Source organism: Rhyacophila brunnea, unplaced genomic scaffold, assembly GCF_057557595.1.
Source record: "Rhyacophila brunnea isolate RB1 unplaced genomic scaffold, BYU_Rbru_1.0 scaffold_13, whole genome shotgun sequence".
Lineage (NCBI taxonomy): Eukaryota > Metazoa > Arthropoda > Insecta > Trichoptera > Rhyacophilidae > Rhyacophila > Rhyacophila brunnea.
In genome coordinates this window covers 34101781-34122789 of record NW_028232785.1, presented here as the reverse complement: position 1 = coordinate 34122789, position 21009 = coordinate 34101781, and the positions used below count along the sequence as shown (strand labels likewise).

The window sequence follows — 21009 nt, the reverse complement described above, 5'->3', positions numbered from 1 at the left end:
TTGACATTGAAAGCCAATAAACTATACCTTTGAGCTTAGACAAATAAAAACACGGCAAAAAAATGATTTGTAATAATTCTCCAGCACTTTTTTTAGAAAAATTTCTTAGATTTTAATTTCTAACACAAAAATTTCGAAACACTTATGTCAGGTTTTTTTAGAAACCCAATACCTAAGGGAACTGTCAAAGTCCACCCGAATTCCGGACTGGTGTAGGTCATGGCTGGGGAGGGCTGACAGGGCTCTAGCCTGGGGCCCGGGACGTTTCGGGTTGACCAGATAAGTGAGATAAACACATATCATAAATTAGCTTTTAATAACATTTTCAATTAAGTACTTATATAATTGTGCAATATATTTTTTGATTATTACGTATCCATACTCGACAGCTCCATTATTAAAGTAGATGTATTAAAAATCGCCAATAATTCACTGTATAAGTACCCTTAATTTGAACTAAAACACAATTTGAAAAACGTTAATGTAGTGTTTCAGTAGCAGTTAGCGGTAGGTAGGGGGCCCACCAAATATCCTAGCCTGAGGGCCCGTTTCAGGATGTAGGGACCATGGTATAGGTATACCGAGTGCAATAGACAAAAGACAGATAAACGAGATATTAAGCTGTGAAGAAGAAAAAGAGCCTATGGGACTAATTTACATTCTCCTCCTTGGGCCCCCCCCAATAATAAATCCTGGGTGCGCCACTGATCCGCAGGTATAGTGATCAGTCACTGCTTAAGTTCTAGTACCTCGGTCAACTTTGTCATTCTCCCTTTTCTTTTTGTATTGACGGATCATTTGTTGATGTGTGAATCTCTGCGCCAGGATTGCCAGTGACTTCTCAATGCCCGACAAAATGGCCAGTAATGCCGTGCCACTTGATGATTATCCGATTGTCGATGCTGTAGTTGCCAGTGATGTTGCCATATTCACCACTGCTAATTAATTATATTAATAATAATATTAATTAATGCATTATTCTCCAAAATCATATCGTAACCTTCCCGATTCACGCTCAGCAATAAAAGACGAGGTGTCGCTGCTCTAAGGGACTGTAAAGGTGTGTCATTGAATTGCCGGATCGGAAGTTCGCCGGCCGAGTAATCATCATAGACTCTACGAGGTTGCAACGATGTGCTCTCAACCTGGAATCTTTTATATCTTCGAAATCCTCTCGGTTGCAAAATTCTGCCTGGTATTCAGGGGTAGGGAATTCAATCTCGAGCCAAAATTGTGATCTCGGGATTCGCATTTTTTCAACAGTTATTACAAAAATTTTATGTACAAAAATAACATTGATAAAATCAAGCAAAAATATTTATTGTTAATGTGTACGTTCAGTCTTATAATATTGTAATATAAATAATAATGTGAAAGTAAGACAGTTTTATTTATTTATGAAGAGATAACAAATACAAGTTCAATTAAAATAAAAAATAACATATTATGTTGACAATAAATACAATATAAAACATTTAAAGATTTAATTGTGTTATCGAACATAATAAAATTAATAATCGCGTAGCGAACGATACTGCATTGCAACCGAAAAGATACTTTCGTTGATGCCAAAATTAATGTGAGAAATTGCCAACAAGTGTGACGTTTCGGACCGCTAACCGACGTGGCTTCGGGCCTCTTGACCACTTCTGACTGCCCACGACGGAGGACTTAAGATGATTGACTAATATTATCCTTAATACTCTCATCTAAAATACAATGCATGGCGTTACACATATATGCCATTTCATTAAAAAATAGGTTTTATAATGATTATATCTAAATTCTTGTTTTACTAGGGGTATATTATAGTATTCTGTATTAACATTCCCCTTCATCGTTTACACAGCACAATTAATCACACACACTATCAAAATTATGACTAACATTTTATTACCTAAATACATATTTATTGATTTACAAAAAATAATCATTTTAAATCAACAAGGAATTTGGGCATACGTTTCGTTTACCCAAGTGACTATTGGATGAGGTGTAAAGTTTAGACCTTTAAATTGTTCCATTATGAACGCTAATGGAACAATTGCAACAACACTCCAGGGCTGTATCAATAAGTAATGTGAGACCCAATTATAACAAATAATCAAGGCTTGATACACACATTCGAAATTATGCGGAAAATGTTCCCTAGGATGACCCTATTCAGGAGGCACCCAATAATCACGTCATTTCGTCTACGTATCTATAATGTTCAAGGCAGAATCCATTTATGTACTAACCAAGAAATATCCAGAATATTTCATTGAATGAATGAACTCGAATGATGAAATTTTATGCTTTTTCAGATTACTGATCTGTCTACATTTATATAAGCATCCGTCACATTGGTGTGACTTCAAGCAGAATGTTCGTTTAATGTATTGTTAGATGACTCATTTAAGAACATTTTATAGGCAAGCGTCGCCTTCTAACAGCTTTTCTAGTGTATATCATTTTTTGAGATTCTTAAGCATGACAATACGTGCATTTATATGAATATATAAGGCATTGAAGTTGTATTTCACCAGTAAGTATGTGTCATTTTATGTCTTTTTAGATGACTGACTGACTAACGCTCACAAAATGTCACACATCGCATTGATGTGGTTTTTCACCCGTGTCTGTCATTTTATGTCTTTTGAGTTTACCATTTGTGATGAACTTTTTAAAACACACATCGCATTAAAGTATTTTTTTACGCGTATGTGTCATTTGATGTATCTCTAAATTACAATTTAATTGAATTTTTTTAAAACACACATCGCATTTAAATAGTTTTTACCAGTTATGCGTCATTTTATGTCTTTTAAGTTTACTATTTGAAATAAACTTTTTTAAACACACATCGCATTGATGTGGTTTTTCACCAGTATGTGTCATTTTATGTGTTTTTAAATGATTATATCGCAGAAATTTTTTAAAACACACATCGCATTGATTTGGCTTTTCACCAGTGTGAATCATTTTATGTTTTTTGAGATCTTCATTTGAGGTGAACTTTTTAAAACAAACATCGCATTTATGTGGTTTTTCACCAGTATGGGTCATTTTATGTGTTTTTAAGCGATCAATACGCAGAAATTTTTTAAAACACACATCGCATTGATGTGGTTTTTCATCAGTGTGTGTCATTTTATGTTTTTTGAGATATCCGATGAAAGTAAATTGTTTAAAACATACATCGCATTGATGTGGTTTTTCAACAGTATGAGTCATTATATGACCATTAAGATGAGAAATTCGAGAGAATTGTTGAGAACATACATGACATTGATGTGGTTTTTCACCAGTATGTATCATTTTATGTATTTTGAGATCTCTAATTGAGACAAATTTTTTGAAACACACATCGCAATGATATGGTTTTTCACCAGTATGAGTCATTATGTGACCTTCAAGACGAGAAATTTGAGAGAATTGTTTAGAACATACATGACATTGATGTGGTTTTTCATTAGTGTGTGTCATTTTATGTTTTTTGAGATCACTATTTGAAACAATTTTTTTAAAACACACATCGCATTGATGAGGTTTATTACCAGTATGTGTAAATTTATGATTTTTAAGGTGGGCAATTCGAGAGAATTTTTTAAAACATACATCACATTGATGTGGTCTTTCACCAGTATGTGTCATTTTATGTTTTTTGAAATCACCAATTTGCCTTAAATTCTTTAAACAAACATCGCATTGATGTGGTTTTTCACCAGTGTGTGTCATTTTATGTATTTTGAGATAACCAATGTCCTGGAAATTCTTTAAACATACATCGCATTGATGTGGTTTTTCACCAGTGTGCATAATTTTATGTCTTTTCAGTTTACTATTTGCGTTGAACTTTTTAAAACACACATTACATTGATATGGTTTTTCACCGGTGTGTGTCATTTTATGTTGTTTAAGGTTACCAATTTGCAGAAAATTTTTAAAACACACATCGCACTGATGTGGTTTTTTACCAATATGTGTTTTATATAACTTAGGTTGCTGAGACGTGCATGAAATGTAGTGACTATTTAGATGATTTACAGATTCAAACACTCCATAACAATTATTGCAAATAAAGTTACATGGAAAATATGCAACTCTGCTCAACACAATTCGAACCACCTTTGGCAAGTATAATTTCGAAACTTCCTGTTTCACGTTTAGTACATCTATAGTTATCTCTGAATGCTGTATCATATTTTCCATTTTATTGGTTGAATCTGTTATGTTGTTATTGGTCAGGTTATTGTCAATTGTATCTTTTTTAACGACGTCCAATGGATTATATGTGAAAAATTGCAGGGAAGAAATCTACAAAAAGAATAGGGTTGGTATATCTAATTCAACAATATTAAAGCAAATAAAAATAATTTTTGTTTTAACAGTTGTAAATGCTAGGTCTTTTTTTTGCTTAGATATAACTTACAAAAGAGTTAATTGTCAAATCGTTGTGTGGTGTGTGACACCCGTTGACTTTATGACATTAATGATTGGATTAGTCTGGCAAAGCAACACGAATAGAATCACGTTGACAAATTTACCAAATCTACCTATAAATAATGTTGTCGATTCGCGCAACCTATAATTGCATTTTCTCGAGAAATTGCTCTTTAGTGATTTAGCTCATTGTAGCTTAACGGTTTTTGTTAGTATGGAAATATGCTGCATATGGCTTGAGACCGATCCTTAAAAATCCCTTGATTGCATTACCGGACAATATTTTTTCAAAATTAGACTGAAGATTGCGTTATGGAACATTGACCAATAATATTTTTGAAAATATAATGACAAGTATCCGGACGAAATATGCCATACCACAACAGCACTAATCGAATATAAAATTTAGGGGTAAGTTTGTTCCATAAATGGACCTGTTAATTGATCTCTAAAGTCATGCGATATGTTCTGTGGGGGTTTGTGAATTCACTGGCTGATGCCGATAGTTAACCAACAATTGGTGCATTGAAAGCCAACATTATTCGTGTTATACAACTGGCAGTGCACGAATAAAGTGTTCTAAATTAGGTGACCAGTATATGCTTCGTTGAGAACAGATACGGTGGCAATATGCCCTAAACCATTTAAAAATGTTAATGCCATGCACGTGTCTTTCGAATTAAAAAAACTACCAAAATTAACTAGTGTTCTATTTTTACAATTTATTTATTTAAAGTTCTATCGGGCTAACAAAACAACCTTTATAAAAAATTTAACGAACCTATTCTAATAACATGTATTACTACTCCACAGCCCATAAATAAAACAAGTTCTCGCACGTATTTTAAATTACTTCATTAAGTAAGAGCCGTTTCAGACGAGATACTAGTATCTGGGCACTGCACATTTAATAAAAATTCAAATTTATTTTACAAAGAACATAACAATTTTTTAATTTAAAACGTTCATGATTGACATAAAATAAGTGTTACAAATGAAAATACAGAACAATGTGAATTAAAAATATAATGAGTAATAAAATAAGAAATAAAATAACAAAAATATAAAAGTATATGGAAGCACACAGAGTGAACTATCGATAGACACTATCTTAAAAATTTATATAATAACGTCCACCTAAATTCACTCCCACGTAAGTAAAATACATCAATATTCGAAGCGATTTCATTAAACATGGTCATTGCCCTCTCAATTGGCATTACTAATGGCAGGTTAGTTTTGAACCTTGGGAGAACAAACAACGGATGCCCTCGACTCCGATCAGAGACACACAAGCCAGCACCACCCAGAATGTCAGAGTTTTCATTTACGCTTCGTATAAGTCGGGAAAACTATGTAGCTAAATAAAGATCCTTTCTTAATTTTAAGTTACAGTATGAAAGCATTCCTAAGAGAAAGACAGTCGGATAATATCCATCCATGCATCGAAAACTGGAACAATACTCGCGAGGCATTAGTAAACCATCTCCAATATAATATATTATCTATATCAAGTTAGAGTTGACGACAATCGTCCAAGGCGACAACTTTCATGAAGAGTTTCAAGTCATCAGCAAACAACATAAACACAAACATAGCATTTTTAATTACCAATTCTATGTCATTTATAAAAAACGTAAACAGCAATGGCCCTAAGTTTGAGCCCTGAGGCACACCAGAAAATGTTTTAAATGTCTGTGACTGATAGAGGCCGTATGTTTTCCACTCCGTGCCACTCTTATGAATAGGAGTATCCTTCGACATCTTCCATGCTTCCGGAAAGATACCCGTCTCCATTGTCAGATAAAACATATATGAAATTGGGCCCTTGACAAAGTCAATACAGCTCTTTAAAATAAATGTTGGAACATATTTTGCGGTCTCTTATTCTCAGTATTCTTCATTTTTTTAATAAAATCTCAACACGTCACCCTCATCAATTGACAAGATGTCAACGGATTGGGCACCGCATGATCGTTTTCTCTACATATATATGAACGCGACATACTTGCTACTCCGTCTAAACGCGACCATTCATGCAGCGTCTCGAGACAATGGTGTCGCGTGTGAAACGGCTCTAAGATTAAAACATGTATTGCTAATTCCAACCTTCAATATAAGACTGCACCGAGGGAAGAAAAATAACACATTATACAATTGAACGAACCTGATGTATTGGCCTGTATTCTGAATAAGAACAACCCGGTTTAGGATCTTCAACATCACATAATGGGTCTATTACATCTTCAATAGTCTCGCGCTTGATGACGGATAGTTGATCATCCGTCTCAGGTTTTATATTAGAGAGGTCCGCTAAAAGATACTGAAAGAAACCTTATGGTTAACACAATAAAACCACTTTCACTTGAATGAGTAATTATAGTCAAAATGAATTAGAAGATAACCTGCCCTAACCTAAATCACAAATATATCGTAGCTGTCAAAATGTATACTTAATCGAGTTATTTTTTAAATCAACGTTTAATGTCATTGCGTCTCTACGGAGTTTATAAAAAAGCAGCATATTATAATAATATATTAATCGTTGTTAGTCACAATACAGAGTAATTGTAAAAGAAATCAGTTTCCCAAACCTAACCTCAAAATTGCAACTTGAAACGTCGGCATTCTCCTGCTTTACGTGAGTGCGAACTTCCGGGCTGATTGGGTGGCTAGTCTGCGTATCAAACAAAAGCTTGCCTTCTGTATCAGATTGTTCTCCATCACATTCTCGCTTTACGTCCATTTTATGGTAAAAATGGGTAAATATGTCAGGAAGAACGTGACAGATAGGATCCATTCAAGGTACCTACATTAATTTAAGTGTTGCCGCAATACGTAATCATTTATTATGTATGGCCGAAATACTGAATAGTCTATACCGTGGAAGCGATTAAACAATACACTGTGTTTTATTAGATTTAAGTTTTGTACTTTTCTTTTTGAGTAGGTAGTTTTTTACCACTCGGGTTTTGCCTTTCGATATTTTCAAGCACTACACGTATTCACCAATGGCAAATAAACACTAACAGCGTAGGTAGGTATACTGTCACACCTATGACTATTGGGACTCTCCCGATAGTCTTAATTACCTACGTAATTATTAGGTGTAACCGTGTCATCTGACCATAGACTAATGTACGGTTGCGGAGGCATCGTCTTGGACGGGCTCGGCTGCCCGCCGCGCATGAAGATGGTGGAGATATTCGCATACCCGTGCCCTTTAGTGAGAAGCGCCTGTGGTATGATTACCCAGAAAGTGTACCCAAGGACGTGGTAAAGGGAGGACTTACGAGGAGAACTCTGTCATCTCCGTCATGCCACCGCATGGCGGAACCATGTAAATATGTATTCATCATTGTCATCATTATCATCATGTGTTGTGTAGGGTAGGATTCATCGCTGGTGACGGAGATACTCATGTGAGGGTCTCCGTCCATTTATCTTCTTTATAAACTTATGCATATCATCGCTGGACCAATCTCTTGCATTAAATGTTTCCGCGTCACAGCGATCTAACTATATTCTTCTTTCAATTATCAACCTAGATTCCCACCAAACACATGGTCTTTTGCAGCTGTTTCCCTCCCAAAGAAAAGCTTGCTGGCGTTCACCCTGTTGGACGGAGGTATCTTAAAGGTTGGATGAAACATGCAAGCCTAATTCCAAACTCTATGTGAGTCTGGGAATCCACGCCATGGGAGATGCTTCCCGGCGTGGGTTTAGCTGCTCTGAATAGCGGCAGGATCCACTCCCTTTGATAAAGAGAATCTCATGCTCTACACCGGAAGGTGGCAAAGGCAGGTGGACGTGAGAGCGAGTTCGGCACGGGCATCACCAGAATTACAAGTCCGACACTAGGTAAAGTCATTAACCCTCATTTAACTACATTCTTTACATAGGTATGAGTATCAGTCTCGTATGTAGGTAAGTATTTATCTTATTAACATTCTGTAGGAGAACCTTCAGTCTTTTTATGTTACAGTATGCGCATATAGATGTACGCAACTGAGTTATCTTAAAATCCATGAAATGACACACACAGGTGAATAACCTCATAAATGCAAGGTATGCCCATATAGATGCTCGAAACTGGACAATCTTAAAAACCATGAAATGACACACACCGGTGAAAAGCAACATAAATGCAAGGTGTGCCCATATTGCTGTTCGTTACTAAGTAATCTTAAAAACCATGAAATGACACACACAAATTATTTTTGCAACCCTCTGAAAATATTTGATGGCAATGTCTGTATCAATACGAACCTATGTAATGTTTTTATTAATTAGTGTCAAGCATTAAACACATATATTTATAAGCTATTTTTTGAAGTTTTATTATCTAATTACCTCACATATCATGTTAGATTATCTTACCATATAATTACAACATATTGGAACATAAGATGGCAAAACATGATAACTTGGAAAATCTTTTTTATACCAAACGTGGAGAATCAAAACTTTGAAATAAGTACTTATTATATATCTAAAACTCATTTTGAATAGATCATTACATTATATTATTTTCAAAAGACAAATTCACCAGAAAGTTTCAAACAATCTCAAAATTTAAAAAAGCTCTCCTGCACAATTAACAAAAGTGCATATATCAGGTTTTGCCATCTGAACACTGAATTTATAAAATGAAGATATTATTTATTACAATTATTTTCTTCGGTAATTATGCTAAACATGGCGTATTATACTTATAAATTACAGTATTTTCTTAATGCTAATTTCCTCAAGGCATACATCTCAACCACGCAGCACGATCGGTCCATCCCTTACATACTTTATTAGTTACTACGTTCATATTAAGTAATGAATTGCTTTTTTAAAACTAATATGACTAAATATTTTATTTCTTATATTTACTTATATACCTATTTTATATAAAATAAACCTGATACGTTTTGAGATTATTGATTTGCATTCGTCATTTCGCGTATTCTTACATTTTTTTAGATCTTTGTTCATCGTAGCCCGGCGTGTTACTTTTACACACCGGGCGAAGGACTTTACCTAAGGATAAAACATTTACGTAGTTGAGCAGGGAATCAGATCAAGTGTTTTATTTAATCGTTTATAGAGATCAGGGTAATGGTTTATTTAATATTTAAAAACACCAAGAAAATCCTGTTGATGACAGGTAGGTTTCACTACCTATAAAGTCAAGGGTCACAATAACAAAATATTACAAAAAAATTATGAATTGTTTAAGTAGAATGAATAGGTAGTTGAATAGATCATTATAATTATTATAAACAATACAAATAGGTACCTATTACAATCAAAAGGTGTAAAAACGTCAATTCTGACTCATTACCGAGTTACCGACTAAACACAGCTGATTCGGCTTCATCAGCTTAGGTTCGCTCTTCACAAGAAGCACGAACATATCCGAACTTGACTGGCATGTCGACAAACCTAAATTTTCGCCGTATTACGAATTGGAGATATCCGCCGATAACAGTTTAATGTATGGAATGCCTTCCGTATTAATTTGGACGATGAAAATAATGGAAACGTACTAAAGTGATGACCGTTAAGAATATACCTGCTGGAAAGATACTTCTACGTTAATAATTTATTCAAAAAAAGAGAGTCTCCGATTTTAAAAGAAGATATAATGTCACACTTCTCTGGAGGCCTGGAGAGGCCGGAACCATTTCCGAGATGACTCATAGTAATGGTCGATAACGAGAAAAAAAATATCCGGTAACGTTGTATGTCAGAACAGCAAAAAAATGCAAAGCTGTATTTGTGATGGGAGATCGCTTGTAGCGCTTCTCGCTGATAGCGAGATCAAAAGCGAAAAAGTTTTGGCTTCTAATGATTGCAATTGTAAACATACTATACATCTCGCGTTCCGAGAAATTGATAAAAAATGTAATAAATAGTAAAAGTATAAGTCAAATAAAAATCGCCGTTTTAGACCATTCCGAGGTATTTATTTGTTCACTCCCAAGTCTTAAATAACAGACGTTGACCAGCAACCAGCATACCGAGCAAATAAAGGGAATGCGTATTCTTCGCTCTGACGCGAAATGGCAATGACAACATCTTGTTGTCCCAGATAGATGTAGCTTTTCACCTGCTCGAGCTGAGTGCCATTGATGAGGATCTCTTTTTGGCCTGCAAAGCAGTTGAACATGACTTTCGTCTTTGTTACATTTATTTTCAATCCTACTTTGTTGCTTACTTCAGCGAGTTCCTGCATTCTGCTTTGGAGGTCTTCTGAGTCTTGCAAGAAATTTACTATGTCATCGGCAAAGCGCAGATGACTCAGGTATTTTCCATTTATGGGATCCCTTTGTCATTCCAGTCATGTTGCCTAAATAAGTCTTCAAGGGTAGCTGTAAATAATTTAGGTGAGATTATATCACCTTGTCGGACTCCTTTGCTGATAGGAAATCTGCGCGATGGTTTATGGAGATTGACAGATGCTGTTGCGCTACTGTATATATTATTGAACATATTTATATAGCACGCAGGGCTTCCTTGTTTTCTGAGTGCGTCGAATATTGAACATATATGTTCTTTAAGACTACTAATTCGCGAGCATCTATATGAACATACATTACATTTATAAGGTTTTTCATCAGTATGTGTCATTTTATGTCTTTTAAGATTACTAGATATCGTACATCTATATGAACATAGTTTGCATCTATAAGGTTTTTTACCATTAATTGTCTGTTTATGTACTTTAACATTACTTTGGTGCGAGACTACTATGCTTTGATTTTGATCAGGAATCACGTCCATGTGCACCATTTTGTGAGTTTTTATAGCATTTCCGCATCCGAAAACTGCGTTACAAATGCAGCAAATCAAATTACGTGAGAAATGGCTTACTCTTCTAAGAATAAGTCGAATTTCCTTCGGAGCACCTCGTTCTAAGATTTCTTGTTTAATGCTATTCTCACCTATCGTCACTTCTGAATACTGTATCGTTCTCTCCTGGATGCCATCGTCTGAGAATATTTGACTCTCATCTGTATCGTGATGCCTCGTGAAAAATCCCTTGGTAGAAATCTAGAAAAATCGTAATAATCGATATCAATATTATAATATTCAATTTATTTTTTTGACGCTTTTGTTTTTCAGCACTTTCAGACATTATTAAAAAGCGAAGTAAGAGTGAAATATTGTTACGGAAAGAAGAAGTGGGTCAAAACAATGCACTTATATGTATATATACATCATCTTAAAGAACAATAATTGTATCATGTTCTGTTCTAGTGTGTCGTTGGAGAGTGTGCACAGTGCCTGCCATGCTGAAAGGCAAAGCTAGAAAATTATATTCAAAATTCATCAAGCAACCTCGATCATTGACAGTATTTTAATATTCCATACATCAGAATTCCACATGATTTAATAGATTATTAACGACAGGTACTATTCCGGATGGGAGAAAATAATTCCCAGTAGAAACCTTTACGTTTGGTTTCAATATATCGTGAATATGGAACACGATTATTAAAAATATTATCACTATTATTAAAGTGCAAATAAATTATAACGTTTGGCTTGCCTACTTTTGCGGTACACTTCGCTTTTGTCTATAAAGTATTGGTTGTTTAACGATAAAGAGTTATTTGAACACAAAATTCCATTAACTTTTATTTCTCTAGTCTGCAACAGATTAGGGTAAGGGGTCGAATCACTTATCCACACTAAAAATATACGCTGCATGCAAGGAGAAGTGAACCGAGACCAAAGAGATCTCTAATCTCTTTGACCGAGACTATCTTACTTTAGAGATGAATCTTTAACCACAGCACATGACTACACTCATTAAAGATGGTATTTGTTTTTATAATATTAATAATTTATAACAAAGCACATGGGAGACTTCAAATTTTATGTCAGGAGAAATATTGCTAGTTTCATGACTACTTGGTGCGATTTGCATTAAATGTCATTTACCTTTCTGTTTGTTGTGATTTGACAACTATTTTTTTTGCTTAGATAGAACTTACGAAAGGGTTAACTGTCAGACCGAGCTGTGATACTGCGCATACTTTTTGACATTTATGAACAGTATTTAGACAGGCAACCATGAATAGAGTAACGATCGAGAACCGATTCCAAATTCTCAAAATAATCTTTGACTAAACGGATTGGTTAATAGACAAAATTGGCGTATATGGAGTCCAATCTAGGTGAGATCCTACAGACCCTATTACATCAAAATAAATGCACTGCTTTTTGCGGTTCACATGCTAGTGAAACCATCGAACTTTATTTATCATAAAATGAAGCCGGCACTCGCGTTACGGTCAATGTAGATCATTCGGCACTGGACATTGATCAATGATATTTGTTGCTGTTGCATGTATCCATTGATGCGGATAAGATGTACTACCTACAAGCTGAAACTACGTAATTATAACTGCTACCGAGGATGTTATACGTAGTTCAAATTTCAAGTAATTGATGGTTAATAAGTTGCTGATCAGCAATCACGTCCGTGTGAATCAGTTTGTTACTTTAGAGCCTTTCCGCATCCAAAACAGCGTTCCGAATGCTGCAAATCACATCACAACATCACAGAAGTTCCGGTAAACGGAAGCCGCGACAGCCTCTATGCAAAGCATAAAAGGAGATCTGCGGAAACCCCTACAACTAGCCCGCCTCGACTTAGGCCGACGATTCTCCCTACAGACGGACGCCAGCGAATACGGAATGGGGGCTGTTCTCTTCCAAGATAGGGACGACGGCGATCGACACAACATTTTATACGCCAGCGGTTGCCTATCGGCAGTAAACCGCAACCTAACTTCGCCCTTTTTTTTAACAGAAAGTCCTTTTACCACCAAAATATCCACCAATATGTAGTCGTATAGATCTTATGTAGTGCACAATGATAGTGTTAATTTTAATTTTTATTGAAATAATACCCTTTTCATACTAAATAATACAATAAATCACTATTTTTTTATATAGAAGAAGTTACGGCACGATTCCCTAACTTCGCCCAATGTGTTTTAGTAGGTCCACTAAAAAAATATTGTCTTTGGATACTCGAGAAATTTATTAATAATTGACCTTAAGCAAATTCAGGTCTTATGCTAGACAATTTGACATATTTTAAAGAAATATCTACGTTGGCGAAGATAGGAATCACTTCAATGACAGTTTCATACAACCTACCAATTTACGCTAGGGCTGTCAAAACCCAAAGCATTATAGTATCATTTTTTTGTATTGATTTAGGTACATAGTATTTTTTTAATAATGGAAATATGAGAAAAATTGTTAACTGGTGATTCAAAGTGATGAATAGTTTTTAGTCTAAAAAGCATAAAAATAAAAAAACTTTGTGACAACCCTAAAGCCAGAGGAAGTGTAGGAACAAGTAGTTCACAAAACATAGCCTGACATTGCATACTCAAAGAATTGATGTTTTATTATAAATATCGGAAATCGCACGTTACATTTGGCAAGCAGGCTATATCACTATATTATGTTAAAAATATAAAGAACCTACCTCTACAAGATTCGTGGAAATCAGCAAAAGTTCAGAGGTATTCCGAAAAAATCTCTTCAAACCGGACTCCAAAAAACGGCACTAACACAAACACGGTGAAAATAATGGCGGTTTGAAAATTGTCTGGTCGTCGCTATAGGATTTGTTTCCCGAATAGACCAAATGTCAATTTTACAGGAGACGAAAAACAAATTTCATTGTCGTATATTTTAATATCAGTAGATGTATCAATCATTCTTTCTATACTGTAAGATTGCAACATTATCTAAGAATAGATTCCAAGAATAATATACTGGTATAAATCATTAAATGCACAGAAAATACGTTTTATTTACAAGTACTCACTGTGGATATACGGGAAATTTTTAGCGCTCTCTCAGAATAATGGATATTCGGGACAAAACTTGGACGTTCGGGATTTAAGACCGCCGCGCATTGCTGCACGGCCCACAGATTACTGAGTGGTCAAAAAGTACGCGCCTCAAATGTTATATTTATTTACATGATAATTGTTAATAATTACATCTACTATTTAAATACTTAATGATCGTAATTACCCAAGTTCGTATGTAATAATAACATGCGGCAATCGCTTTTTCGGTTTTTTTCGGATTAAGTAATAAAATAGTTTTTAAGTAATTAACTATTTTTTTATTGAACGAATAATTCACAAGATTTAAGAATGTACCATTCCAATAATTGAACATACTTACATAAATTTTTTTTAATCACTTCTGAGAAAATATATTATACGGTACTACTTCAATTAATAACCGCCGTCACGGTCATTTCTCCAATATTTTATGATGGTAGGTACTTACTCGTACTTGCTAACAATTTTATATTAATGCTTTTTCCAAAAAAAAAAAAAATCTATTTATATATATCTGTATATTATTATATCTATATATTTCTATAATTGACAATTAAACTTATTACAAACCACCAAATAAATATTATATAATATTTTCTATTTTAAGGAATAACAACACAAAATAATAGCATGTATAAATTAATTACCATTGGCTGCTAATAATATTAGGTAGGTACCAATATCCTAAGTAGTTACTAACATATATATTAAATTAAATTAACTATCAGGGCATTTAAAAATAAATAATAGCATCGCCCTTTATTTTCATAGAAATACCTAGATTAAAAGTATAATAAAGACAAACAATGTTTGATTAATAATAATTTGAAATAATAATTATTTTTTACATCATAGTAGTTGCCGGGTCATACTGTAGAATTCATATAACCGTTGGGATTTTGTGTCATTTATCAAAACAAAATGCAGTTATTTAGGTTAAAATACTCACTTCCACAACTCTACTGTAAGTTCAGGACGAACTGGTGATGTATCAGCTATAAATGATCTCTTCAGATTTGATGAATTCACTATTAAAACAATAGTAACGTTAAAAACAATATCAATAAGACGAAATTTGAAAGAAGTCTCCAGACGGCCGAAAAATATGAAAGTGGGCGTGATTGTTTTGAGCTAGACAGCGTGAATGTGGGAGCGAGATGCACGGCGTGAGCGCGGTTTGATTGGCTAAAGTCATATTCGGGAAATAAACACTCAGCCAGAGATATATTTCGACCGAAATTAACTTGGATATTCAGGTACGAATAGTTGGACATTCGGGAGAACACCACGGAGTTATTGTAACTTAACATGGCGTTATATCTCTGTTCCTAGATAAAAATATATTGTTTTTATTAATGATTTCGGTAGAGATCCATAAAAGAAATTGAACTGCATTAAAATGTCGATTTCGACATAAATGGATATTCGGGAAACAAATCCTATAGCGACGTGGTGACAGGACAAATATTATCTTTAAAATCGCCTTAGTGGCTGAAAGTGGTACGATAGTAAAAACATGAGTTTTTAGTGTTTAATTGATTTAGGTGAAGTTAGGGACACTTGGCGAAATTAGGGGGTTTTACGGTACCACAGCAATGAACAGGAGGCCCTCGAGATCATCTGGGATAATAAACGTCACAGGGTCTGCCTAGAATGATGAGAGTTCACCCTGGTAACCGACAATAAGAGGCTTACTTGGCTCCAACAAGCGAAAGACCAAATAGCGAAACTAACCCGATGGGCGATCCTATTTTTCTTTCACCATTACCCACTCTCAGAAATTCCATTTTTGTTTTTATTAATTTTTAAAAACTGCCGTTTTTGTTTCCAGACACCTCATAATCATTCTGCTTCTTGCATCTCACCATTTTAAATTTAAAATTTAAATTTATCAAAGTGGGATATAAGCCATTTTCAAAAATTTACAGTAGACACAAACATGGGTGTTAAGTGTCAGTTTTTCATATAAACTACCAATATTAAACTCAATAATCTATAAGGAAAACTTCCTTTTTTGATATTTTTGATGGATTTTTTTAAAAGTGCACCACTTGCACTAACATACTCAATCAAAACACGAATTTAGTGGCACATAAGCCATTTACAAAAAAATACAGGAGACTCACAAACATGGGCATAAAGTGTCCGTTTTTCATATAAACTACAAACATTAAACTCAATCTATAATGAAAACTAGCGTTTTTGATACTTTTGGCGGATTTTTTGAAAAGAGCACCACTTGAACTACCATAATCAATCAAAACATTAATTTAGTGGGACGTGGTGCTTGTCCCACTTTGATATCAAGCTATTCTTATTATTTAATCTATGGTTGGTACCTACTTGTGCTTAAAATAAATAAAATTTGCTTGAAAATATTTTTAGTGTCTTTTTCCGGGAATAAATTGAATAGGAACCTATGTCTTAACCTAAACGTATTATTTGTATTTTTGTTGAATAATCGTGAATAATTTAGCTATTCCGCACGGGACAATCAATTTTTGCTTTTCGGGAAGTCCCACAAAAATCAAACGTCTAGATTTGCTGATCGTGATCCTGAAATTCGCCTAGGTCAGGGATGGCAAACCTTTGGCACGCGAATGTTTCACTTTGGAGAGAAACGAAATATTACTATTTTATATATTTAAAAATGTTTTTTTTATAAAAAAGTTTTACAAATAAATATAATTATACTTAAGTACTTACTTATATAATATAAAACTTACTACAAAATAATAACGATATAGCCATGCGTATTTTCTTCGGTTTTTCATATTATGTTTAGGTACCCATGAGGAAACGGAAACGACGCATTTCATCCATAAATAATGACAAATCGCATTGTATAAAAAATTGCAGGCAAATCATTTAAAAGGATATACATTACTTTTAATGTAAATATACGATTGTGTAGTTGGTCGTTAGGATCAGGGAATTAAAAATAAAAATATACATTCAACAAACCTTATGAAATTAATTATCGGCAGTCACTCAAATAATATAATAACTGCTTGTTATTTTTACTTCCAACATAATCTCTAAAAATGGAAAACCACTCAATGATAGAGAATATAATATGAAAGAAGAGTGGTTTAAATGCTTCCACCGATCTCTTTGAGTAATTTTAAACAAGGGAAAAAATATACAAAGCATCAAAAATATGCCTTCGGCTAGAGATACGCTGAAAGACAAAATATTTATAACTCAATTGTAATTTTGAAACCTTTTTAATAGAACTCTTAAATACTATTTCTTTAGAAAACTAAAAAAAAAATCACCAAAAAAATGCTTGGCACGTCAGACGGTCGAAAAATATTATGTGGGAAATTTTGGCACGCGTACGTAAAAAGGTTCGCCATCCCTGACCTAGGTTTTATATTATGCTTCTGCGTAATATTATAAAAATTAGCTCGTTTTTGCATTTAGTAGCTAATTATTCAATGAATCATTGCGTTATTAATTTCATACGAGTGACGTAAAAAATTACACATTATATAGGTAGGTATAATACTATAGCAAAGAAATTACTTATTAATTTTTGATCATTCAAAGACACTAATCCCTGTTTCAGACGGGACACCGGTGTCGCGCTCGCGTATAATAAGGAGGTCTTTGTATTCGAATAAAAGGGTATTTGCATTATGTTATTACGCCCCGAGTTAATGAGTCAAAGCGTGTACGGTACACTTTTCCGTCGGCCGCTTCATTCTCAAACCGCCGATACACATGTTTTTATGATCGCAGCCAGTTTTATGTTTTAATTTATATCGCGAAGTTATGCGCTGACTCATTAGCTCTGGGCGTTCATAAACATAATACAAAATCCCCTTTATTCGAATACAAAGGCCTCCTTATTATATGCGAGCGCGACACCGGTGTCCCGTCTGAAACCGGGGTAAGCGACGTTTAGTGAACCTACCATAACTTCATCTTGACGAGTACCTATAACAGAAAAAGCGTACGTCAGTTTACTGGAAGCCAGGCGGGAACACCAGCAATTTACATTACTGAGTACCCACTTAAAAATGCTGTATAATTATTCAAGAATGATAGTCTAAACCTATCCTAAGATAATACAACAAATAATCCAGTAATCGGCTCGGCTATTTTCAATTTATTTGCCGCTAGTTTCCACTAAATAATAGACAAAAACCGATAAAAACAATATTATCATTGAGTTCAAAACAATAGAAACAAATTCCACGACGTCGGTTAGTAATCGAAGTAATAGTAAATAGTTACCTATTTTGATTTAGGAAACAAAAAACGATTGCCAAAGTAGCTTGATTTGGAAGAGCGCTGGTGAGTAGGTATTAAAATTGACGCAATTTGTATGTCACGCCGTAGCAAATTGGTTAAATGCGACGGATGGGGCGTATACCCGGGAGATGCAGGGTTCGATTCCCGGCCGGGGTGGCTCATTTTTTTCAAAAAAGATTTTTTTCTATTGCTTATAATACCTATATACTTTCTCAGAAAGTATTTTTCTAAATTATATATGTTCAATAGAAACCAAAGTCATTGTTGTGTTTATACGGTTGAATATAGCAAGATGTGTAGGTATTTTGTAATAGGCGAAGTTGTGGTTCTGATTTACCTTCGTTTTCATTCGATTTTTATTGATAAACTTTGGTCAGAGTTGTGAATAAAACCAATATAATAATATACCTAGAATAATTTTTATTATTATTTAAGGATGGGTCGATAGGGGGACGGGGGCTCGAACTTTGCGTTCCAGGTTAATCCACTCAATAATTATTAATATTGTTAATAGTGTTTGCCTGACTGTGTTAACCTCTATTTTATGATAATAGAATTAGGTAAGTACCTACCATTAATTACCAGCTTTAGACTATGTAGGTAAGTAGGTACTTATTTTTGAATTATTTAATATGATGAATCATTCAATTGATTTGAACAACAGTTAAATTGATTTTTTTATGTATATCAATGATTCTACCTACCTAACTCTTTAAAATTATCTAATTTTAGGTAACTCATGTATACCTACTTCGTTTCACAAAATATTATTTTCTCGATTATGGCAACACCAACGAGGACGCTTCATTTTTCATTTTCTTTCCCGGTACTGAGCCTGGCCATAGATTAATATACGCAGACAGAAGCCCAAATATTGAAGCATGGATACTATTATCAAGCGCGATCCTGATGAGGAAGTGCAGCCTTGGTTTAAAGTACCAATAATTACGAATCCAAACGTCCCGGACGCCTCCACCATAAAGCAAGAGAATGCTGATGATTCAGTTTACAAGTTTGAGGTTAGTTTTTTTAAGAATCTGTCAAATACTACTGCAAAACACCAGTATGGAGTATAGTAATATGTTTCTATATTTTACAAATTATTTAGAAAGGTTTTCAAACTTTGTTTAGTCAATTACCCTCCTACATTCAATTCGATAGCAAGTATTATTTTATTTTGGTAATAATTGTTCACGCTAGACTAAGGCAATCCTCTCACGCAAAAACAAAAATCCGACAAACTAGTTGCTGATGGAATTCATAAACTGCCCAGTGACATGCTTCGCACAAAATGCCAAACTGTCAAACCCATTCATTGTCTTCCCTACTCCATCCTAAGCTTTTTCCGTAATATCTTTACGGGAATATTCTGGCAGCTTGCAATTATACAGGCAGGAGTATTTCTCAACATCTGCCACATATTTTAAATTAAAAATCGGTTAGCCCATCTCTAAACTCTTTCTCCCAAATCTCGTCTTTACATTTTGACTTGTTAATGCTTGTGTATTTCAGTTCAGAGGTACCAATTTTGGTAAGAAAATATGATTTTTCATAGAATCTACTGATGTTGGTACCACTGATTTATGGGTAACTGCACCGCCATCTTTTGAATGTCGGCAATGGTGACTGGCTACTGGGAGACTACATGTCGCATCTCCTCGGTTTGAATTGCGGAGATTTTGAAACTGAGAGATTCCAGTGTTGCCGCCATTGAAATACATTAGCTGGATACTGGAGTTTCAGTCTCGTCTTTTTTGAGTATCCACGTGAGAGGAAGGCCTTACTATATTGCTCTACAATATCCCGAATAAACCCGAAGAGGAACGAGCGCGAGAGTGTGCTAGATCAGCTCAGTTTTCTTCTTTCGCAGGAGCGCGGTCCTGTGGCAAATTTTTGTGCCTATCGGCAGAAGCGCAGGGCAGATAAAACCGTAATGGCGTTTACTATTTGACAGAGATATAAATTTCACCCTTATTACAATGCAAATAGAGTTCACGTTGTTATTATGTATTGTGTAGGTACTGTTATAGAACGTCGGGATCAACTTTATATAAACACCTTTTACATTTAAACTGGCTTTATTAGAATGTAATATCTATATATAATATATAAAAATGAATGTTTGTTTATTTGTCTGTCTGTCCCGTATGCTTTCCTATACCATTTGTCCGATTGCGATGAAACTTTGGTGATTTTTTGTGCGCACAGCCGCGAAGGTTTCTGAATTAGTACGAACATGCTTCTTTTTCTTCTTATATTCGTATGCGTTCCTATACCATTCATCCGATAGCGATGAAACTTTTGTCTGTTGTTGTGCGCACACCCGCGAAAGTTTCTGAATAAGTACAACCATCTTCCTCTTCTTCTATTCTATCTTCTTCTATTCGTATGCGTTCCTATACCGAATTCAGAAAATCTATGCTTCTCACATAGACAGCCGTATGTGGCC

General features: G+C 34.6%; 1 protein-coding gene across 1 annotated transcript; it reads right to left on the bottom strand.

Annotated features, from left to right (window-relative positions):
• Positions 1 to 1378: 1378 nt before the first annotated feature.
• LOC147077352 (uncharacterized) lies at positions 1379 to 7252 on the bottom strand. Its single transcript, XM_085940807.1, has 3 exons — positions 7025 to 7252; positions 6593 to 6748; positions 1379 to 4299 (listed from the first exon to the last, which is right to left on the bottom strand). The coding sequence occupies exons 1-3, from the start codon at positions 7223 to 7225 to the stop codon at positions 2779 to 2781; spliced, it is 1878 nt and encodes a 625-aa protein (XP_085796933.1). The 5' UTR covers positions 7226 to 7252; the 3' UTR covers positions 1379 to 2778.
• Positions 7253 to 21009: the final 13757 nt, after the last annotated feature.